We start from the raw sequence: 24,536 nt of genomic DNA on the forward strand, positions 1-24,536 counted from the left end.
CGCAATAAGATCGAAGAAGCGTGTACTCGCCGAAGGATGAATACGCGTAGAGTATATTTTAATGAGAGATCAAAGCGAAACAAGAAAGAGTTACATGTTTATGTGAATTATCTGTATAATTTAGCTTGATCTGCTAAAGCTTTCGATTCCAATGAATCTTCACAGGGTTAACCTTTGCACTGGGAAGCTTTTCACTGGAAACATTCGTTTTTTAATAAGTTATACAGGACACTCCTTGAAACGAAGTGAACGAGAGAACACACATAAGTTAAGAACCAAAGTTACATATTTCACATATTCATGGATGACATATTCACATATTTAATATTCTGTGTAAGCCTTACAATTTCGGTATATCGAATCAAATGACGAGAGGGTCTCTCGAGTGCAAAGGGTTAATAGATCGTTCTCCAGGCTAATTGATCCTGTCCTAAAATCCACTAAAAGCAACGTTCCTCACTTCTACTCGTCTCGCCGTTTCGAACGGTTCGTTGCCCGGAAATCCACAGTTCGGTGAAGCGATCGCGTTCAATGTCGATCGTTCCCCTCTATTCCGCGCATAGCTCGTTCTAATGAAACATATATCGAGGTCCGGTAAGAAAACCAGAAGATAGCTGGCGGGCGAGCGGTCAGCGCAGGAAACAGAGTCGACACGCGAGTCCGTTGATAACCGGGTTTCCGAGGGATCTGATCTCATTACACCCCCTCCGATCGGTCCCCTCGGCCCGTATGCAAATCGGCCGGTGTCTCTGGGCCGCAGCTGAAAAGAGCGAAGGTTTCCGTTCGTCGCGACCCGGTTGAACCCGCGAATCCCGAAACAAGCCAACCGATCGTTTCGACGATCTTTTTCATCTTTCGACCGTTATATATTTTACCTCTTGTTTCCTACACACGCATCTTCGTTACGCATTTTTAATGTCGTTGAACAGGTCTGAGCAAACTGCAAACGGTTAAATCAATAACCCATATAGATAACGTTAAAAACTGGACCCGTTTTGAATTCGCGGCGTCGGTTTACTTGGAAACTATCCTTTCGGTTCTAATGTCTTGCAGACATTCATTATTTTCCGATGAGATATTTATATTATTTGCAACTTACATAAAGTAACATCTTGCATAAACTGTAGGGCAGAATTGTTTCTATGTTTCATGCGTTAGTACCTTATTCAATATTTCATAGTGAATCTTTTGTTAAGTAATTTTGTCGCGTTCAATGCAACGTGCATCTTTGATTCCTATCGGATTGATGCTGAGATCCTCACCGAGCGCACGTCGAAGGGTCAATTGTTTCTTTGTTTATTCGCGATCCGTCTTTTCGCGAACCGCGTTACACACCTGGTGTGCAGTAATTGGTTCTGGAGCGGGTGACTAAGACCTCGGGATTACTAGAAACGAAGAGCGAGGAAGAGAGAGAAGGAGAGAGGAAAGAGATCGCCGAGCGGAGTGCAGGAAGTGACAAGGTTCGAGTTTCATGATAAGTGATTTACAGCCATGACTTTCATAGTTGGCTCTGTGTATGCTCTCTCTCTCTCTCTCTCTCTCTCTCTCTCTCTCTCTCTCTCTCTCTCTCTCTCTCTCTCTCTCTCTCTCTCTCTCTCTCTCTCTCTCTCTCTCTCTCTCTCTCTCTCTCTCTCTCTCTCTCTCTCTCTCTCTCTCTCTCTCTCTCTCTCTCTCTCTCTCTCTCTCTCTCTTTTTCCTCTTTCTATAATTTTTTCTTCGTTCTCTCTCTTCCTTTTATCTCTGCTGCCCTAACTTCATTTTTCTCTCTCAGGTCCTCTCTTTTTCCCTCTCTCAGCTTCTTTCTTTTTCGATCTTTTCTCTCTCAGGTTCTCTCTCTTTCGATTTTTTCTCTCTTAGCTTCTCCCTCAGGTTCTCTCTTTTTCCCTCTCTCAGCTTTTTTCTCTTTCGATTTTTTCTCTCATAAGTTCTCTCTCAGGTATTCTCTTTTTCCCTCTCTCAGCTTCCTTCTCTATTGATTTTCTCTTTCTTAGCTTCTCTCTCTTTCTCCCTCTCTCTATCTCCCCGTTACGCACACTCCATCCCAACCGAGTTTTCGAACGGCACACGTCGTTATCATCGCAGCTATGCCAAAAATGCGAATCGATGTCTCCGCACGGGGCGGAGAGGCGGAGAGTAGCGGGGCTTTCTAAAGGAGCGCGGAATGCAACGCCTCGAAAGTCCTGGAAAGGCTTGTCCCCCGCGATCACGACAGATGCAGCAGCCGCGCTCGAGAAAGTCTTTCGCGGACCGTGAGCCGCGTTTCCCGACGCGGATTATTCGTTTTTCGATCGTGGAACGTGCTCCGCGAACCTTTTATTATACCGACGAGAGAATTTCCCCTGCCCTCTCGTCATCCAGTGATCTTTCCGCTCGACGCTGTTCATTTTTACACGAAACTGTTTTCGAAACACGGTTCACCAGAATCGGAACTTCCGTCTTTTATATGGAAAATTTCGGAGACACGTCTGTTTGTTTTTACCGAAACTTATCTCGAGGTCTTAGCTTGCCACCGAAGCTTTTATCTTCGCGAACCATTAATTTTTGTTTTGCGGTTCGTCTTTTCGGGTACACCTGTGCAATTATGCCCGTAACCTCATGTGCGATTCGCCTCGGTTTATGCATTCTTGCAACTTGACGCTAGGACTATTAACTAAAGTGATTCTTATTAACACGTTCCTTATAGGACCATTTTTTTAAGAATTTCAGGCCGTATGGGGCGTATACGACATTTTTGCAATCAATTAAAATTAACACTGAAACTATCAGATGAGTCAAATGACCCATGCCTGATGTCTTTTCGCAATTATTAGAAAGTTAAGAAATGTTTCTCTGGGAAATTAAAGAAATTCATTTAGCACTACGCAAATTGTATTGTAAATCAATGAAAGTCTGAAAAGATGCACTCTTGGAGTTTCTATAGCGAAATTTTCAAACGTCAATTGAAGTGCTCGGTTTTAGTGTTAAATAACAGTATACATAATATTAAAATACCTATCTTCGACTTTACAATAAATTTTTGAAAAGTTCGTTTTTCAATGAGAATTTTCGGCCTGAACGGAAAATTCAACGTGGGTCGTATACCACGTGGCACGAATAAGAAAAACATAATAATTGAGACTGAGAACATAAAACTTATTCGACTATTGTCAAAGTTAATACAGTAAATTCCCTGGAATCCGAAGAATACATAAAAATGTTATCTATAGAAATGTCCAAACGGATGATTTCGAAGCGCGCGATAAGTCCCAGCGTTAACGAGCGGAGTTCCGTTCGCTCCTTTATTTTTATCCGCGAGATGGAATTGATTCGCGGCAACAGGTGCAGGATATTTCATTTATCTCGTCCGCCTGCAACGCGTCGCTATCGATTTGTTTCCTTATAACGTCGAATCGAATCCGATAAACGGACGTCGTTTCTTTTACATAGAAACGGCGCAATGTTTTTCAATGTTAACTGCGGATTCGAACGAATTGAAACGACGATCTCGTATCTCACAATTTTCGACAGAAGTATTCAAATTTCAATCGTTGGAATGTGAATCACTGAAATTCGAATTATCGAAGTTTGAATTACTGACGGTTGAGTCGTTGGAATGTGAATTACTGAAATTCGAATTGTTCGGGTTTCAATGATTGAAGTTCGAATTATTGAAGTTTCAGTCACTGAAATTTCAGTCGTTGGAATGTGAATCACTGAAGTTCGAATTACCGAAGTTTGAATTACTGACGGTTGAATCGTTCGAATGTGAATTGCTCGGATTCGAATTGTTCGAGTTTCAATGATTGAAGTTCGAATTATTGAAGTTTCAGTCACTGAAATTTCAGTCGTTGGAATGTGAATTACTGAAGTTCGAATTACCGAAGTTCGAATTACTGAATCACGTACTGACGTTCATTCTAAGGTGTACACCGATCGAAGTCTTAACAAACGCATTCTTCGAATTTGCGTAAGGAGGAACGCGTTAAGCAACTTAATCGTTCGGTAGGTCTGGCGTTAAATATCTAACCTTTGCAACGGACGTGGGAGACTCTCGCGATGAGCGTGGATTCCCTTTTCTTCCTACGGATTATCGACGATCAAGTGGGCGTAGGGTTAAAAGTGACGCGAATGGCGAGGCGTGGACGCAGAGCGGAGACGTTTCAAAGTAGAGAGCCGCACAGCAGGCGATTCGAATAATTCCTAACGTATCATCACTCGCAATTGAGATCAAACTGTCATGTTTGGAAGAGCAAATGGCAAACAAATGATTTCGCTTAAACAAGAAACCAGTTCCCTTGTTCTCTATTATTTAAGCATTCGACATTTCGTTTAGCAGAGTGGAGACGATTCGAATAATTCCTAACGTATCATTATTCGCAATTGAGATCAAACTGTCACGTTTGGAAGACCACATCGCAAACAAATGATTTCGCTCAAAGAAACCAGTTCCCTTGTTCTCTATTATTTAACACTGGGTTTACGGACATTTATTGTACAGTTTATTCTATTGTTCCTGGGGAAGTTGATATTCGTTCGTTTAGATTTTGGAAATTATAGATGTAGAAATAGACAGAATTCATGTCCGCGAAGGGTTAATTTCTACGTAGACAAGGAACGACGCTGAACAAGTGTCGCCAGAACTTGTCCGGTTCTCCTATTATTATTTGACTGTAACATGGAGGTCAAGCACGACAGATAAACAGCCGAGTTATACATACATATGCGTGGAAACACAACAAACGTATGCATAATAATTTCAGTGTCTCCTCTGTGCTAGCGTGTCTCAAGGAAAACATTTCCACCGAGGAAAATTTACAACTATTCTTATAGTCCCGTCTATATCGTTCATTTTATAGTGACATATATATATATAAATATATATCATTCGATTAAACAATAGAAAGAAAGGAAACTATGCACTGATCTGTTACCGTTTGAATAATCAAATCGTTTGTGTTCAACTTAGTCTTCCAAAAATGGAAACTTTATCTCGACGAAGTGTAAATATTCGTGCCGAAGAGTTAAACAGGTAACCAATGTTGACGTCGCTAAACGATATATATATCTAAATTACTAAATATCTAAATATCTAAATTGCTAAATATCTAAATATCTAAATTACTAAATATCTAATAATAAATATCTAAAAATAATATAAATATAAATACATATTATTATTTCTCGATTCCTTGTAGAAATGTCTACTGAAAATATATTTATATATATAAAATATATTTATATATATATATATATATATATATATAAATGTACTTTATTTATATATATATATAAAATATATATATATAAATATACTTTCAGTAGACATTTCTCCAAGGAATCGACGTGCACAATAGGTCCACGCGGTTGAGAGGCACTGCTCCATGGGAATATATACATATATCATCTATCTCCGCAGATAGCAATGGAAAAGAATTCGATAAACGCGGCGAGTCTCGGCGGCGATATTGTTTCAAGAATATTTCACGTCGATGCACGCCGCGCACCGTCCGTGAATTATTCATGTAATTCGCGTCGGGCCGAGTCGTCGGGAAGATTATCTCGAGATAGCGGAATGATTTCTTCCCTTATCCGGCCGCCGATTGAATCGTAACGAATTCGCGCGATAACGAGCGCACGTTCGATACCGGTGCCGGTCGGTTTCCATCGTCGACCTAAAAATACTCGGCGATCCACGTTTGAAGTTCAGTGTCAGTCCCGGTGTGGAGCTCCTTGGGACGACGATAAGATGATGATCGCGGGGCGTAACTGATTACGCAATCCTGTCTCCATGTCTCGATACCCTGAAAAAAAAGAACGCGTGAGACTTTCGTACTCGTCGAAAACATTGTTCGCACGTTTCCGTGGTCATGGTCGTGATTAATTGTTAGCTGATAACGACAGTGACAAAACGGATCTGGCTCTGGACAGTTGGAACGAGCTGTCGAATCGTGTTTATTCGATCGTTCGTCTTGTAAAGATTCTGAGTGACATTGATCTGTCTATCATGGAGGAAATTTTGAATCATTCGTTTAGTTACCTCGACATTGGTTGCCTTTTTAACCCTTTGCGGTCTGAAGTGCTCTTGGTTTCACTTTGAGGTTCACGTCGTTAGTTCATTCAATTAGCTTAATATGACGCTCTATTTGTTTACTCGAGAATATTTGGAAATTGTTGAAATGTTACCTTTAAATGGTACAATTGCGATACTACAAATAAATATAGAAAAAATTTAAACTTCAGTAATTCACATTCCAACGACTGAAATTTCAGTGACTAAAACTTCAATAATTCGAACTTCAATCATTGAAACCCGAACAATTCGAATTCGAGCAATTCACATTCCAACGATTCAACCGTCAGTAATTCAAACTTCAATAATTCGAATTTCAGTAATTCACATTCCAACGACTGAAATTTCAGTGACTGAAACTTCAATAATTCAAACTTCTGTCATGTTACCTTTAAACCTCTTCTTTTTGCAATTATTAGAAAGGTAAAACATGTCTCTCTGAGAAATTATCAAAGAAATTCATTTAGCTCTACGCAAATTGAATTGTAAATCAATTAAAGTCTGAACAGATGCACTATTGGAGTTTCTATAGTGAAATTTTCGAAAGTCAATTGAAGTGCTCGGTAGTTTTAGTGTTAAGCGATTGATATGTAACTTAGCCTCGTGCGCTAAAGGTTTCGTACGTTTCGAAGATTCGCCGCAAAAGGTTGATCATTGTGAACGAGAAATCAGAATTTGGCCGTTCTGACTTCTGGTAGCGTCGCCAGCATCTGTGGAACCCTTCAAGATCCGGAGCTTAGTTCTAGCCCGACGAGTACCAATTGATTTCCGGGCTGTTCTAAAAAGAGACGGGAAAAATTGAATTAAGGTCTGCCCGTCGCGTTTATCCGCGAACAAATTTATCTGGCGACCGACCAACCGATTGTGCTTGTTGTTCCCGTTCGCCTGCTAGGGACGCCGCGATGCGCGCTCGCTAAAGAGATTAACTGACACGAATTCGCTGTGTAAATAACTGCCTAATTAGGAAGGCGCAGCTTGATGTTAAACCGGTATCGTCCGCCGCCGAATAAGTAGCCGCGTTTCCACGTAGAATTATTTCGAAAATTATCTGACCTCTTAACCCTCTATTGGCCGAATTTTGTTTCGTTGTAACAAAATTCGTGCAGTACGAATTTAATAAATATCAACGTACGAACCGAAATTAACAATGTATTCAATAGCTTCAATAATTTTATTGAAACGAATATACTTTGTAACTTTGAAGTTACAATGACGTTGAACGTGAACGCCTGCGTGTACAGAAGTTCAAGTTGATTGATTATTTAATGTCGTTCGTCGTTTTGCAATAAAAAATTAAATATGTCAATTTGTTAATTAATTATATTATTAACGTTAGAACTCGACTGTGTACTACTCAAAATGACTCAAAATGACTGCTTTCAGTTTTCTTGTTTCGCTATTATTTATATCTTAGAAATATTAAATATCCTAAACGATTTGTAAAATAGTTTCACTTTAATACTATAATGAATCGAAGAAACTGAGAAAAATCTATTCTTACATAATTACATATCAACCATATTGAATGCTGGGTAGTTCTAGTGTTAACTTCTTGACTATTTATCTTCAAGATCATTTCAAATATTCAATATTTTTACCACAACGTACCTAATTTTCAGAAAACTGAATTGTTGGCAATTTTCACTGAGATCAACTTATATCACTATACACAGAAAAACTAGATAAAAGAAACTAGAAAAACTAGATAAAGATATATTACATAATATATTTTAAATAATCAATTCGAATCAAATTTTATATTTCCCCAATGCCATGGTAATCAGCTTGCACAGCTATCTATAAAAACGAGATTTCCCGTTACCAGTACGCAATATTAACCCACTGATAATAGAAAAACAAAGAAATCGAAACCGATTTTGACCGATCCGACAGCCTCTAGCATTAAAATGGCAATACAGTGCCTTCTGTATCAGATAGCGAATAGGAAATTCTATTGACCGTTTCGGTCGCGACGGTCGAGCACCGCGGCGCTCGTCCCGGCTCGCAGGACTCGAGGCAATATAAATCATTTCGAATACTTGGTACGGTTTATCGGTCGGTTACTCATCGTGCCCCGTCGCGAGCTGTGCGCGTCGTCAACGTCTTCGCTCCCCGTCACGTCGCGGGAAATGTTGTATGTACTTCGCGTGACCGCGCTTTCAATTAACTCCATTGCGTTCGGTCGTTCCATCACTAAATTTAGCCTACCTAATTCGCGCTACCGAGGAACATGATTTACGTGTAACGACGCCATCGATCTCTCCACGTTCGACACGCTTGTATCATCCCGTACGCTCCTCCATCGTCGATATCATCCATTTTTCCGTTCGCGCACCGAAGGGTCCTCCGCGATGCGTCGATCCGCAGTGCACGGGAACCGGTAACGATCTTCTGCTCTTGAACCTCGAGAGTGCCCTGGAAAACACGAACTCGTCACCGAACGGGAAACAAGAGACGGAAGCGATGCAGAAGAGGCACAGTGCTCGTTTAAATTTCATTGAAATTCCTACGGTTACATTTACGAGGCGCATCCCCACTCAAGGCGGAAAGGAACGGACACACGACAGGACACCGCTGCTGTGGAAAGTAAACAGTCGACGAGGTTTCGTTTTCAGTAATTCTCATTTCTCGGATCGCGGCGTTAGTCTGGAGTCTTCTGTTCGGAACGAGCACAAACAAGTCGCGCCGATCTTGCCTGTTTAATGAAAACAACAAGATCAAACGCGCGAGTGCTCCGACTCGGAACCAGTCCAATTTGCGCCGCGGGTTTGTTTTGATCGGAAGATTCTCGAGAACACGCGTTACGCTCGTAACGGTGAACTGAGAATTATTGGAAATGGACTTCCCTTTCCTGCGTGTTGCGTACTCAGGTGCTGGATTCTTGAAAGAGTCCTGCTGAATGTTTCGGTACCGGCTCCTGAAACTAATGTAATTTAAATAGACGTTACATCAATCTACGGGTTCGAGTGTTCCGAGGTTTCGCGCACCTTGCGCTCGAAACCTGCGGAACTCTGGAACCCATGGCTCGCAGCGTGCTTGTATCGCCGCGGGTTTCGATGTTTACGAGGGTCTTAACGCGCGAGCTAGCGTCGAATATTTGCGACGGCCGTAATCCGACGTTTTACATAATGAAAATGTAATTAATCTTGTAGATATCGTTGGGAATGATAAACTACGTTGTATTTAGAAACTCAACGACTCGTTTCAGTTCCGTTTCACTAATACTCTGTTTAGATTTATTGGTTTGGAGAAAATGTATTTGAGACCGTCACTGAAACAGCTGCTAGCGAACGTGTTAACACATTGAACGCCGGGGAATTTCAGCTACTAAGAGCGTGAGTCGGTGATTATATTGATTTTTTTGAACATCGATTAAAACAACGTTTCTAACTTACGGAAGAGAAGGAATTCGATTTTCTAGATTTTACTTTGGATTTGTGTTATATCTAAAATGTTACATGAATGATTAGCAATTAAATGGTAGACTAAAAATCCCGCATTATCGCCGGGGCTCAATGTGTTAATATCCACGAATTGGAAACTATCCGGAGAACAATGTCCTTTAACACATTAAGTGCCACACGATTTTCCGAGGAAATTACAAAGAGAACATTGGTGTCAAATCAAGTGGCGACTGAGTCACCTCTCCAGCAAAGGGTTAACGTAACTGCACGGAGCATTCTATCAACCTTAAATCGCAGTGACATATTTCTTATATATAAACCATATCAAAGCTTGTACCTTTACAGCTTCACAGTTAGTCCCATAGCTTAACACTCAAGCGTCCCAAAGAGAACTATAACTCCAACCTCCTCCATTACTTCAATTGAACTGATTCAATGAATTCCAGGAACACTTTCCTAAAAACAAGAACCATATTGAAAGAATTGCAAATAATCCCACTAACAAAAGAAAAGCTAAACAGACTAAAATGCAATGCATTGCCGAGCGAAAAGTAGGAGACCTCCGGATTCAGTTGGCCAAGTGTTAACACTAAGAATTATAACTACAAACCCTCGTCCATTACCTCCAATTGAACTCATTCAATGAATTCCGCCAGGAACACTTTCCTAAAAACAAGAACCATATTCAATGAATTACAAATAATCCCATTTCAAGACTTACCGAATAACAAAAGGAAAGATAAACAGAATAAAAGGCAATGCATTGCCGAGTGAAAAGTGGCAGACCTCCGGATTCGGTTGTCCAAGTGTTAATAACGTGCCTTTCTTCTTTCAGGGTACGAACGGTCCCAGACCGACGTACGTGGGTGCTAACAATGGTAACGCCGGTGGCGCCGGGGGCGGCGGCGGTGGCGGCGGCGGCGGAGGCGGCGGCGGCGGCGTCGGCGTAGGTCCTGCGAGCGGCGGCGGCGGCGGAGGAGGAGGTGGCGGCGGCGGTGGAGGTGGAGGCGGGCATGGATTGAAGGGGAACACCGGCGGCGGGCCACGAGGCGGGAACCCGGTGCAGTATCGTGCGAGCGGTGCCGCGGCCTGGAGCGCAACGCCACCCTCTCACGCGGCTGCGGCTGCGGCTGCGGCAGCGGCGGCGGCCGCTTACCCGCCGTACACGCGGTACCCGAGCGCAGCGGCCGCGGCTGCGGCGGCGGCCGGCCAGATGCCCGTCGGAGCACAGCAACTACCGCCTACGGCGAATCCTTACGCCACCGCCTCCTACGCACAACACGCGTCGGTAAGTCCTCTTCGCCATCCTCTTCATTTTCCGATCGACGATTCACTCCGCTTCGACCGGCTCGCCTCCTCGTGCACGCGTCCACCGGCTGCGTCCGTCAGGGGCAACGTGTCGTGGGTGACGCCGGGACGTTTCGTGTCGGTTACTTAATTGGGACGGTTCGACGGTGGCCTGGTTGAGGTTAACACGTTCGCGGACGTGGTATTCCATTGTGATGCAGAATATGACTAACTTTAGGGTTCATAAGGTTGTCATGAATTATAGCCTTTTTTGAAATTGTGCACTTTACCTTTGGATTTGGGTTTCCTAGTTTTGCTTAGTGAAATTTGTGGACGTGTTCAGTGACAGGATTGTGAATTGTCTTGGGATTGTGTAGAAGTCTGAAGAGTTATTGAGACTTTGGGTTGACGGTGGCCTGGTTGAGGTTAACACGTTCGTGGACCTGGATGTGGCATTCCATTGTGATGCAGAATATGACTAACATTAGGGTTCATAAGGTTGTCATGAATTATAGACTTTTTGGAATTGTGCACTTTACCTTTGGATTTGGGTTTCCTATTTTTGCTTAGTGAAATTTGTGGACGTGTTCACAGTGACAGGATTGAATTGTCTTGGGATTGTGTAGAGCCTTAAGAATTATTGAGACTTTGGTTGACATCGGTTTGGGGTAAACCAGTTTCCTGGTGCTTTTTGAGGAGTTTATTTGTCGAGTAACTGGAATGAGATCAGGAGTTTAGTTCTAGTGTTAAATAGTACTGGTTGTGGTTTTTTGGAGGTCTGATGAAGGTTGGGTGTACTTGTAGACTTGCGTCGTGATGTCGAGCTGTGGAGTGGAAGGAATCGGTCGGTTTAGTCGAGATTTGAGGTATTACGTTTGAGTTACCTTGTATGCATTTCTGTGCGCTGTACGGGATGTACGTGGAGGAATGGTTGAGAGGAAGATGACAGGCAACAATGTGGTTAGTAACAGACAGCCGGCACGGGACTTGGTTGACTTTGCGCAGTGAAAAGGTTAACCCCCTTTTTCGCGAACCGGGTGGGGCCATGACAACGCGGCACACTGTCCTTGCACGATGCGCGATCTTTTATGGAGGATTTTACCTCCCCCAAATTTGGCATGGAACTTCTTCATTGATCCGTCGATATACGTATCTACATTGGACGAAACATGACAACATAGTTGTCGGTTTAGTTATGTGTACCGTTCGAATTCGCCGGCTTGCGATTGTGGAATAGATTAGCAGAGACAGAGCTGTGAGAGTGATGTTTCCGCGGTACACCGGTTTAGAATAGTTAGGAACAAGCAGAGACAATCGTCGCACGTTGGCACCGTTGATTTTGAACCCTTTCGCCGGGTGGGGCAACAACGGTTTTCACGACTTGCTTGTTACATGGCAGTGGTGCAGCTTTTTGCCTATAAAGTTGGCAACTGTTTCAAAACTGTGATTCACCACGTGATTTATTCTGTATCTCTTTGTACCTTTTTAATGTTGGATTAGTTAGACAGAAGTTTAAGAACATGCTGTGAAATTATCTTGAGAATGTAGCATAACAGAAATATTATAGTTATTGAAATTATTGTAAAGTGTCTTTTTGTTTATCCTAGTATTTATACATTGTTTGTTACATTTTACAGTATGGTGGACAACGGGTGCCAACAGCCTCCTCCCCAGCTAATACCAATAGTAGTTGTAGCAGCGCTACTGGCAGTCAAAGTGGGACAATGAGCACAAGTCTTAGCAATAATGCTATACAAGGACAACAAGCAGAACAGTTGTCAAAAACAAATTTGTATATTCGTGGCCTCAACCAAAATACAACTGACAAGGACCTCGTTAACATGTGTTCTCAGTAAGTCACTCGTGTAATATTAAATACATGAAAGATGTTACGTGCTCTTCCATCTAGACGGAGTGTATTGTTTCTAATACATTGTGTTTTTGCAGATATGGAACTATCACCTCTACAAAGGCAATTTTGGATAAAAACACGAATAAATGTAAAGGTACTTTTTCAAACGCTTGTACTATGTTTTGGTTTTGTAACTTAGTTTACATAGGAATGTGTTTACGTTACATAAGCTGTAAGTAGGAATCGCATGTAATAATTTATATTGCAATTGTGTGTTGCAGGTTATGGATTTGTAGACTTTGAGTCACCAGTGGCGGCAGAGGGTGCTGTGAAAGCACTGGTCGCCAAGGGCATCCAAGCGCAGATGGCGAAAGTGGGTATCTGGTTGCTCCGTAGACTGCCCAGTGTACGTTGGTTGTGCATGCAAGTACAGTAATACCAGAGTAACAGTAAACCTTTCTTCTCTTTCATTTTCTGTTTTCCTTTTCTTTCTGTCTCTCCTCTTTCTTCAACTTTTTTTTTTGTTTTCTATTTTTGTTTCTTCTGTTTTTCTTCTCTTGACACTTTTAATCTGTTCTGTGTCCATCTATGGTCCTCCTGTTTTTGCATATTTTGACATACCCTTTACACCCCCATTGATACTTAATTATTAAATGCCATTAATTTGAGAGAAATTCTTATTCCAGTACTACTGTGACAAAAAAAAAAACGTATACACAGTACTTTGACGAATTATTCATAATACAAAGTTGGTTAAGAAAGTACTGAAAGTTTGATTGCAGTAGGTGCCATGGTTGCTTAAATTGTTCATTTGCAGCTATCAGAAAAGTTCATTTTAATCTCCTTATTTGAAGTTATTCGTAGATTTTTGAAAAGTTTAAATTGAATAGTACCAGAGTTCGTATCTTTTGTTACCTTTTTGATTAAACCTGAGTAAGTGTGCGAGAAAACTTCAGTCATACTTCATTATTACCTATTTATAATATTATAACTATAAGTAATTGTGATTATTATGTAAAAAATGGTTATTTTCAGAAAGCGATGCTACGATAAAAATGTCTCCTTAAACCTGATTGGATTATCCATGTCAAAATTAAGTTTTGAGAAAGCAAGCATGGCATCATATCAATGGCATCATTGCTCTGCTCTCAGCCCCTCTAGACACGCTTAGAATTTATATCTTGACAAGAACTACTTAGTATTTCATAACTGTTGCGTTATGTAGGAAATCTATTTTTAGTATAGTGATATCGAATAAAAGCAAGATTATAAGTATTGTAAGGACTATTTAAAAAATTGAAAGTATTTGTATGTAACGACAAGTGAGAAAGGCTAGTTATTAATATTATACGGTAATCATTATGCACAATGGAGTATCATTACTAGAGGGGTGGTTTCGAGTATAAACTATATTTTCATTGATAATAAGAAAGAGACAAAACTGAAATGTAGTTAAAACACATGAAATGATCTGAAATTATAATTAGTTTTAGTTATCGTTAAGAATTGTATACTTCTGACAGTGAAAATATAGTAGCAGGCAATTATGCATCAATTTAAAGCGAATCAAATAAAAACCAAGATGTCTTTCAAAAAAAAAAAAACAACAAGACTATTCCTATCGGAACCTGTCTCACTTGTCTGACAGTCTCTAGTATTCACCAGTTCTGTCTACCATTCTATCTTACATACCTCCAAACTATTGACGCTTGTTGCTATACCTCGGCCACAAATTGCTGATACTGCTGTGTCAATACATTTATAATTCATGTCTGAAAAATTGCATTCATTTCAGCACTAATTGAAGCCTTTAGCAATCATCTAATGTACTCAAATATCTATGTCTATATCCTGTGTAAAAGAATTAGCAGCCCACTATCGTATCATCAAAATTCTTTAGAACATCTCGCTCGAAAATTCAAGCTGATTACTCGAAAAATGTGTAAATAGAAATCTTATCTTCGATCACGGAAATATATAGTTCAAGTTATCTGTGTGTCGTGATACACGAGCATCGCTACGGATAATTTCTATTCGATTTTTGAATCCGATCGATTATTTATTTTTGTTGTTTTATCTACCTACATACGCACATTGTAAAAGGAAAGTAATGGCTCCTGCCTATATTTATTACTCAGAAAACTAACTTGGAATGGTTCTTCTAATCTGGCCGCGGTAAAAGCACGGGGTGCCATCAGCAGCTGTGATGATGTCAGTCGCATGTGATATGATACAACTAAATAATGTACCCATCATTAACTGTCCTCAGGGTACATGGTACTTACTTACCAGTTAGTGGTGCTATGTGAAGATCAGGTGCTATCTTATTCGTGGGGTGTTGGTTGGCTCTGATTCACACACTTGGCTTAAATAATAAAGTTTAACCAGCACACCAAGCAAAGTTGGATGTGTATTTAGGAATATCAGAAACTCCTCGGTTGGCACAGTGGTTTAGACGTCTGATTTTCAATATTAACGACAACAAGAAGATTCTGTTTGTTCAGTCGCCTTAAAGAGAAATGTCTTTTATTCATAAATACCCTTAGGAATACAAAAGAAACGTCACGTATAAAATCCTGTATACACATTCGCACTTGATCAAGATGTAAATCATTTTATTGAAAATATAAAGTTGTTAAGATATATTATGGTTTTATCACACACACTCACACACATATGTATATGTATCTTAAAACATGTATACATATATGTGTGCATATGTATATAATATTTCGACGAATATATATATACATATATAATGCCATCAGCTTGGCTTATATCATAATATTTTCATTATTTATTTTTTTGTTTTAATGCATTCGCAAGATTGAAGTAAATTGTCGTAAAGTATAAGTATATTCAAGTAACTGTAGAGTTGATTGATTTTTGAGAGAAATGGTGGATCTCAAAATATGCTTGAGGGTGCATAAATATTGAATTCCAGTTAGAGTTAAGTTTAATGTACATATATATATGTGTACACATATATATGTATATATACAGATATATATATAATGTATATATGTATATATATATATATACATATATTTACATATTTTTCCTTTTTTGTTTCTTTGTGTATGGGAATCATATGCGAAGAAAACTTAAGCATGAACACATGTATATGTATGTGCATATATCTTACATACAATGTGTTTTCTGCAATAATCGTGAGGTAATTTAGCTCACTTTCATTTTCTGTCTCATGATGTAACTGTATATATGTGAACATGCCTGTGCTTTTTATCATGCTTGTATCCAATAACGTGTCATATGTGATTGGAACTATATTACTGCTTTGAATGGTTACTCTTGATATTGTCTAGTAAAACGTGATTAGATGGTTTGTGTTACGTACTTGTGATTTATGACTTAAGCATAATACATAAGATTGTTAAACCAGATACAGAGAGAGAACCCTAGAGAAACAGTACAAACACAAATGATGATGTGAATGTTCTCTACTAAATTTACTAGCGTTGTGTCAATTGTGTAAAAAGACGATTTAAAATTGCAAACATTTTTTTTTTCTTTTTTTTTTGTACATTCCACAGAGAGAAGTTTGTATCTTATAACGACAGCTTACAATGATACTTTTCTAAAATATATATCTATGATTCGACTACTTGAATTGAATAAGAAATGATTGCACAGGCGATATTCACTACATGACTCTTTGTAGATTTATTACTTGTTCATCATTAAATAGTTATGTTTCTCAATTATCATCATATATTATTACATAGTGAATGTTATAGGCACATGTAGTTTGTTATTCATAATTATATTTAATTTCACGAAAGAAGTTTTATAAAGACAAAAAAAAAATAAAGAAGAAACACAATGTATTTTACGTGTGAGCATGCTTTGCACATAAAAACAATATATATTTGAATTTGACGCGATAACAAGCATCCATAAAGCAAATTTGGAGAACCACCAGAATGTGGTAATGTAATGCCCTGAAGCATGACAACCTCTCAATATTAAGAATAATAATTATCTTGATTCATAATGAATATTTTTTCATATTTGTCCACTGGTTACTCAAAATTAGATTGAAATAATTATCATAGTTTAATGGACCTTTTAGTAGTACCATGTAGACTTACGTAATCTTTTGATATATCAAAAAGTATTAATGAAAGATTTCTTTTAAATACTATGTAAATTTTAGTTTCTCAAATTTCTTGCATTAATGTATTGGTATAAAATTTAATTTTGAGTTATCATTTTAACATTCTAAGTGGATTTCTAGCAGAACACAGTACTTTTAATTCAAGTTTCGAGTTTCCAATGATTTAGGTCGTGCAATAAATATACAAAAAGTGTGACCTACCCTTAAAAGTTTCTCTTGTAAATAAAATATTAAAAAAAAAAAGAAAAGAACTTCCTCTCTAATGTTTACTAACTTATCACTGCAGTGATAATCGTCTGTGCATTCATTTTTAGTTGGCAGTTACACAGAAATACGTGAACAATATCTTATTATCTGGGTCATGAATGTTAAAATGATAGATATGAAACTTTTTTGAAATTTATATTTATATAAATACATATATACACATCCGGGAATGTACTACAATAAGTTGCATAGTATTTTTACTCTATTCTCAGCAACAGGAGCAGGACCCCACCAATTTGTATATTGCAAACCTACCACTGAACTTCAAAGAGAACGATGTTGAAGGATTGCTCTCTCAGTATGGGCAAGTTATTTCAACGCGTATATTACGCGACACTGCTGGACAAAGTAAAGGTGTTGGATTTGCAAGGTTAGCATTTAATTGCACTTACTACTTTATAATCCACAGATTTAATTCAAAGTACAAAATGTACCGTAGATCTTTGCATTTGAAATAACCGATATGTTTCACTTAGAATGGAGTCCAAAGAAAAATGTGAACACATAATCCAGATGTTTAACGGAAAGGCACTACAAGGGGCTAAAGATCCTCTATTGGTGAAATTCGCTGATGGTGGTAACAAGAAAAAATCATTATACAAAAGTACAATATGGAGAGAAACTGGAGAGGTAATTTGACTTTCTAACAGGAACCCATTAAATTCTATGCGATACGTGGGTACATATATTGATCCTCATGTTGTATTTCCATAGAATATGACACTGAATTACGATACAAGCGGTGTTGGTCAAAATGGGGTTGCGACCACTCACATGCTACCCGCAGCCACTTTAACACAATATAGTCGTCATTATGGCCAAGCATTACCTGGTTACAGCGTACCAGGAACCCCATGGGTCACTCCTTATTTGGTGCAGACTGCCCCTCCACACATGCAACAGGTCGACGTGAGTTTTTGTACAGATTTTTGTTTCTTTTCATTTCCCTTCCCATCGAGGCATATTTCTATAGCTTTTCTATTATTTCTTTGAAATGATTTCGTTGTTCCAATACGTTTGAGAGATGCTGCTTTTGTAGTATTAATTATTTCTACCGTACAATGATGGTACAGTAATGAGAATAGCAGAATGGTGTATTTTTTTAGGCGAACTTAACCTGTAATTGTATGTTACAGATGATGCCATCAGCAGATCCTAGCAACCCACAATACAGTATGATTCCTCAGCTTACCACACAAATGTCTACATTGCATCTTGGCACTGGTTCCGTAAGTATCATTGTCTTTGCCGTACGTGTTTGTATCTAGGTAACATATATAGCTTCAGATCATCATCTCTTGCAATATTGCATTTTCCAGTACATAGCAGCAAGCCCACATCCCTATCCTTACACTACTTACCCTCCTAGCATTATTCATACCATGCCATTGGGTGATTCTGAACAGACAAGTAACGCGGCATCTCCTGATGACTCCTATCAACAATACCAAGCTCAGCAGCCTAAGTAGGCTATGGTTTTTAGGTATGAACACACAAAATATTTTCTTAACCGTTTTTCAAATTACACGGCGCGCTTTTCGGCCGGCGTTAGATTTTGAACTCGCGATAATTAACTCGAATGATAATCTCGGAGGCCAATTGTGTAAACTTGTGATTGTGGTATTTCAGATACGATTACACCGAGGGTTATGTAAGTTAGGAGAACAACACCTGTTGATACGAAGGATTATATTAATGAAGAATAGATGAGACTAAATACATTACATAAAGTCAGATAAGATTCTTCCTCATGATAATTGACTTGCCAGCCATCTTTTATACATTTTATCCACCAGATAAATAGGTGAAAGTAGTTAATATTTTCCAACGATTAGAGAATGAATGTTGTCATAAGAAGGGGGTACGAGTGCTCGTGTCATCTACATTGTTCGGCACCAGCACGGCTCCATACGCTGTAATCGCCAACACATCATTAACGACAGTGACAAAAAAAAAAAAATTGATATTCTGCGACGGACAGTTTAGTGTCAAGCTGATAGGCTTCCAGGATTAACTTTAGGTATTACATTTACTAAGGAGACGATAAGTCGAAGCTGAACGCTTGAGAGTGTGAATAAATATTTTAACAAAAAAAAAAAAAAAGTGTAAACTATAAAAGAAACGCTGCTCAGAAATATACAAAGGAGAATTCTTCCCAAGAAAAAAATAATAATAATAATAATGATAATATACAGAGAAACAAAAGCACTTCCAATGCTAGAGTTGAGATAAAGAAAACAAAAAAAAAACTTCAAATTCAGTTTTGATTGTAATCAGTACCCAACCGGAGACTTTGTGCCAGCTGGCTGGCCGGTGGCTGAGCTGAAAAAGAAGAGGCGCATCGATCAGTGTTTTTTCCCCACCCCGGTAAAGATGCTGTGGGCAAAACTCTTCCTTGACAGCGCACACCACCCCATCCACAAATTGCACTCTCATCACACACACACACACACACACACACACACACACACACACACACACATTATATTTCTTTTCGTTTTCTTCTGTTTTTTGTTCAGACATTCCAAGCCAGGCACATATATTGTATGTATGCATTGCCACGCGGAGATTTTTATCTACTTTTTACGAGTAAACAGTTCGCGGTTCTCTTTTTTAAATCACGGACGAATAATATATTTTAAAATGGACGCAAATAAATGAATAAATGAATAAATGAATAAATGAATAAATAAATAAATAAATAAATGAAAAAAAAAGAAAGAAAGAAGGACGATATGCGGAGATTCGAAGGAAACAAGAATTAGCAAAAAAAAAAATGATAAGAAATGAAAATAAAATAAAAAACGAGAAGCTTTATTTCTAAAAAGGAAAGCAAAACCTTTTTCAGGATAATATGTAATTATTGTAACAATGAACGAAAGGAACATAGTACTTTTTAGAGGATTTATATTTATGAGTACAGTTACTACGAATCGAATATCAGTTTTAATTGTACAGTGAATACAGATATTTTTTTTAGAATTGTGCCTTTTCAGACAGATCCGCTAGAGAGGGATATGCTGAAAAAATAATTATAATATATTTTTACGTCGGTATGTAATATTGCGAAACTTGAGCCAAATTTTGATCTTCTAGTTAAGAGAATATAATTGTTTTTGCGTTGTAGCCAGTTAAATATCACTGCGTTTGTTTTTTGGTTATTCGGATTTCGAATAGATTTTGTATGTGTATAGTTGCCACTAACGGGATTGGAAGACGGGCCGGAAAACACACACATCGCGCGGCCCGCGTGCGGAGTCTTAGGAACAAAAAAGAAAGAAAATCAAACGGCGGTTTCGATTGTAAACCAAAAGATTTAAATACACACCACCGCCCATGGAAGAAGAGCGAGAGAGAGAACGAGAGAACAAGTAGGCTTGTTACGACGGGATACGATAGATAGAGTGTAAATTAATTTATTATATCGAACGAACGAAACGCGTTACTAAATGAATGAAAAAAAAGAAAGAAAGAAAGAAGGAATGGAAGAAAGAAATAAAGAATGAAGTAAAGAAAGAAATAAAGAAAGAAAGACGAGGAGATTAATAATGGGACTGGAGGAGAACGATAAGCGAGAGGGACGAAAAAAGAGAAAAGAAAATATATACGAACGGATAAACTAATCGAGGATTTTTCTATCTACGCGAGGTGTCTCGAGAAAAACACACACGAAGGCAAAATGAAAAAAAAAAAAAGAAGAAGAAACAAAAAACGCGCCCTCCTCTCCTGCGTTCCTCTAAGGCCCGTTTCTTTTTACATCCGGCACAACAGTTTTCACGTTGTCTGACTTCTAGATCGAGTCGAAGGAACGATTAGCAGAAAGCTTTCTACCAAATATTGCGAGCTCCGGGCTCGAAGTGGCGGGCAGGTAGTTAGATAGAGTTAGAGGCGAAACGTAGCTATTATTATAATATTACAATAATGACGCTGTATTATTATAATTAACGATTACTATTATTGACGTCATCTAAAGTATGAAAGATTTTTACACTGTTGAGACTTGAAGTAAATAATATATTTAGTTTATTTTGGTACATCACGATTTGATGACAAGAGATAAAAGATGAAAAAAGTGGTATGAGCTATTTTTTAAGAGACCGATTATTACTCGATTTGAGTCCATGCATTAAGGGAGATTAAAAAAAAATAATAAGAGAGAGAGAGAGAGAGAGAGAGCGAGAGAACGAGAGAACGATAGCGCGAGCGAGAGAGAGAGAGAGAGAGAAAGAAAGAAAGAAAGAGAGAGAGAGAGAGAGAGAGAAAGGCGAAAGGGAGAACCTATTTGCAAAGCGTGTAATTGTTGCACAAGCGATTGTCACCACGACTGACAACAAAAATCACATGTGATTTAATAGTGAATTTTGAAGAATTTTACTAATAGACTTGTACTAAATAACTAATTATTATTGTGACGACCAAACAAAAAAGAGAGCAGCATTTGTTGCTGACTGAGAGCGGAAGAACAATGGTTCGGCCGACTAAGAAAAAAAATAATAATAACGCCAGCTCCCGCAGATACGGAGCCGCACTGGAGAGCGGGCAGAAACAGGAGAAAGAGAGTGAGAGTGAGAATGCGAGTGAACGAGAGAGAGAGAGAGAGAGAGAAAGAGAGAGAGATTGTGTGAGAGAAAGATAAAAGAGGGCAAGAGATTATAACGGTATGAAAGGGATGAAGAGAGTAACAGAGAGAGAGAGAGAGAGAGAGAGAGTAGGCCAATGAAACGGTGAGTGAAAGATCAACAAAACTGAAGCATCAGGAATAGACTGTGCGCGAGATTAAAGAAGAAGCAAGGAACCGGCGGACAGTGGGGGATGGACAGAGCGAAAGAGAGAATAGACAGAGAGCGAATGAAAGTGAAAGATGCGAGCGAGCGAGCGCAACTATTGTATAGAATGTGAAAAAAAAGAAGAAGAAGGATACACAGCAGCGTGAGATGTTGTGTAGTTAGTGTTGACTATGAATAGGCTAGATACCATTTTGGAATAGGAAGTAATCGATTAAGTGATTAAGTTTAGCTAGATAGTTAGCTGATAGTTAGGATACAACTGCCTCACCGTGTTTTGAACGCATCAGGCCGAGGCACCGTTCAGCCTATGCACCTCGCACCCGTCAAGACTGACTGGCTATTCATATTAATAATAAATATTATATTATTCTACAACATATTATCTACTGTAATATAAATAGTAAGGACTGCTTGCTGCGCACCGCGGGTCGGGTGCTTGGGCTGACCGGACGTGGTTTACGAAGGAAAAGAAAACCATTTTTGGAACTCCGTTTCCAAGCAATGCTGCTTTCCGTAAGCTTTCTTTAGAATTCTAGCGGTAGCCTCTTCTTAGATATAGAATCACACGAGACACGTGCACACGAATACAGAGGGAGAAGGAGGGAGAGGGGAGGAAAATGAAATACACGCACGCATTCATACGTCACATGCACGATCCATATACAGTACACACATGACACACACACACACACACACACACACGATACACACGTAGTCGTAGGCTGATTGTAGAGAGATCAGAATAAAATGAAAAAAATGTAGGGTGTTTTTTTAAGTAAAATGAAAAAAAAGTAATGTTAGTCGAGTATCGGCTTAAGCGAAGCGAGTCCTAGTTGACTTTGATGATGTCGCGACGCATCATCGTACTTCGACTTGTACAGTCCCCGTAGGTTCGTCGAGTTTTAAGTCATGTTGTTTCGCATTGTTAAGTGATTAGGTTTTCTCTTCTTTTCCTTTTAGTTTTTTTTTCTCCCCCCTAGGTGTAATGAGAGAGATCGTCTCCGTGTTGACCCTTCTCGATTTTGTTTTTTCTCTTCTTTTTTCTTTTTTTTTTCTTAAACTGTTCTTTGCGTTACTACCCTCTGTTCATTCCCATCGCCTCCGACCCCACCCCCGTTCACAACGTTCTTCGCGTGGATCCGAATCCTTGTTTTTCGCATCGCGGCGAGAACAAACGCGAGGAGACCTCTCGTTAATTCTCCGGGACGATACACACACACACACCCCCGCGTGCGCCGTCTTGTTGAATTTTGTTCTTTTTCTCATTTCGTTTCGTCTCTCCAACGATACATTGTTATTGCGGTGCGCGACCAGCGAGAACGTGGAAACAAAAATTACAAAGGTTCTCGCCACGGTGCCGCGAGGCGTCGAGGTGGTTTTTTCACACGCGTACGCGTACGCGCAAATTCGCATCCGTAATCGAGGATCGATTTAAGGGAGGAAAAAATATAGAAAATGGCGACGAAGATGAAAGAAAAAAATACCTAGGTTCGGATACTTTAAGATGGCGAGGCATAGCACGTAATGAAAATTCTAGATTAAGGCAAGTGTGTCATAGCTAGTTAAGATAGGGACTCTTAGAAGTCGATAGGTGCTGTAATAAAAAAAATGATGATAATGATGATGATGATAATGATGATGATGATGATGATGATAATGATGATGATGATAATGATGATGATGATGATGAAGATGATGATGATGATGATGATTATGATGATGATGATGATGATGACGAAGACGACGATGATGATGATTATGATGAAGAAGACGATGATGATGAAGATGAAGATGAAGTTGATAAAGATGATGAAGATGATGATAACGACGATGATGATGATAATGATGATGATAATGATGATGATGATGATGATGACGAAGAAGAACGACGATGATGAGGATGAGAATGATGATGATAACGATGATGATAAAGATTATAACGACCACGAGGACTACAACGACGACGACTACGACCACGACTACGACTACGACTACGACTACGACTACGACGATGACGGCGACGACGACGAAGACAACGATGATGATGATGGCGATGATAAAGAAGAAAACAACAACAAAGTTGAACAACGGTCAGAATTAGATTTTTCATGAAACTTGAAATAAGAACAGGGCATATGCCACTAAAAGTGCCCTTAGTTTATTTTGGATCGTTTAAAAACGCTAGTCTTTGTGTGAGATAATGTGGGGGTTAGATAGGGTCTTCTAAAAAATAAGAATGGGAAAAAAGAACAAAAAAAAGTACGATACAAATGAGAACAGGAAACAAAGAGAGAGCGAGAGAGAGAGAGAGAAAGAGTGAGAAAGGGAGGGAGTGAACGCGAACGAAAGAGTGAGAGAGAAAGAGAGGGAGAGAGAGAGAAAGTCAATAATGATACCAGTCCAAGAGCGAGAGAAAGGGGGAGCGAGAGAGAAAGAGAAAGTGTGAAATCGAGTATGTGGTGTGTAAATGTATGCATCATTGATAAATGCGTACTTTAAAAAAAAAACAACCATCTGCCTATTACACGACACAGACTGCAGACACACTGTTACTGTAAAACCGCACACTGTGTGTGCACGCTCTGAAACGTCATTCCACGCGTTTATGCCGGACGACGGTAGGTACCGGGGAGCGTGCATCGAACAGTTTTAGAGTTACTTACAACTATGGTTTGGTATATTTTGAAGTGAAAGAATCAAATTCTTAATTATTATCGTCCCTTATTTTTGATCAATAAACGATCTGTTTTGG

At 39.2% G+C, this 24,536-nt stretch overlaps 1 protein-coding gene and 2 long non-coding RNA genes across 9 annotated transcripts in view; 1 reads left to right on the forward strand and 2 right to left on the reverse strand.

Annotated features, from left to right (window-relative positions):
• The window catches only part of shep (RNA binding motif single stranded interacting protein alan shepard), a 56,810-nt gene extending 37,710 nt beyond the window's left edge, over positions 1–19,100 (forward strand). The window contains exons 1-11 of one of the 4 annotated variants that reach the window (XM_076372130.1): positions 8,033–8,635; positions 10,289–10,741; positions 12,378–12,592; positions 12,688–12,746; positions 12,874–13,019; positions 17,210–17,367; positions 17,474–17,627; positions 17,712–17,900; positions 18,134–18,226; positions 18,317–18,480; positions 18,627–19,100. In XM_076372130.1, coding sequence (XP_076228245.1) covers positions 8,513–8,635; positions 10,289–10,741; positions 12,378–12,592; positions 12,688–12,746; positions 12,874–13,019; positions 17,210–17,367; positions 17,474–17,627; positions 17,712–17,900; positions 18,134–18,226; positions 18,317–18,466 — 1,740 coding nt within the window. In that variant the 5' untranslated portion in view covers positions 8,033–8,512 and the 3' untranslated portion in view covers positions 18,467–18,480; positions 18,627–19,100. Of the gene's footprint in view, positions 1–8,032; positions 8,636–10,288; positions 10,742–12,377; positions 12,593–12,687; positions 12,747–12,873; positions 13,020–17,209; positions 17,368–17,473; positions 17,628–17,711; positions 17,907–18,133; positions 18,227–18,316; positions 18,481–18,626 lie in introns of those variants that run through there. The other 3 variants (XM_076372129.1, XM_076372131.1, XM_076372132.1) reach the window with 3 other exon arrangements.
• LOC116432113 (uncharacterized) lies at positions 5,305–8,291 on the reverse strand. 4 transcript variants are annotated; one of them, XR_012999707.1, is made up of 5 exons: positions 7,658–8,291; positions 6,909–6,975; positions 6,673–6,827; positions 6,017–6,185; positions 5,305–5,780 (listed from the first exon to the last, which is right to left on the reverse strand). It is a non-coding gene; the product is annotated as an uncharacterized LOC116432113 (long non-coding RNA). The 4 variants fall into 4 exon arrangements; XR_012999708.1 differs by having other exon boundaries at positions 6,673–6,822; positions 6,905–6,975; XR_012999706.1 differs by having other exon boundaries at positions 6,905–6,975.
• LOC143175081 (uncharacterized) lies at positions 9,786–10,309 on the reverse strand. Its single transcript, XR_012999712.1, has 3 exons — positions 10,175–10,309; positions 10,077–10,119; positions 9,786–9,909 (listed from the first exon to the last, which is right to left on the reverse strand). It is a non-coding gene; the product is annotated as an uncharacterized LOC143175081 (long non-coding RNA).
• Positions 19,101–24,536: the final 5,436 nt, after the last annotated feature.

The sequence above is a fragment of the Nomia melanderi genome, chromosome 11 (assembly GCF_051020985.1).
Source record: "Nomia melanderi isolate GNS246 chromosome 11, iyNomMela1, whole genome shotgun sequence".
NCBI lineage: Eukaryota > Metazoa > Arthropoda > Insecta > Hymenoptera > Halictidae > Nomia > Nomia melanderi.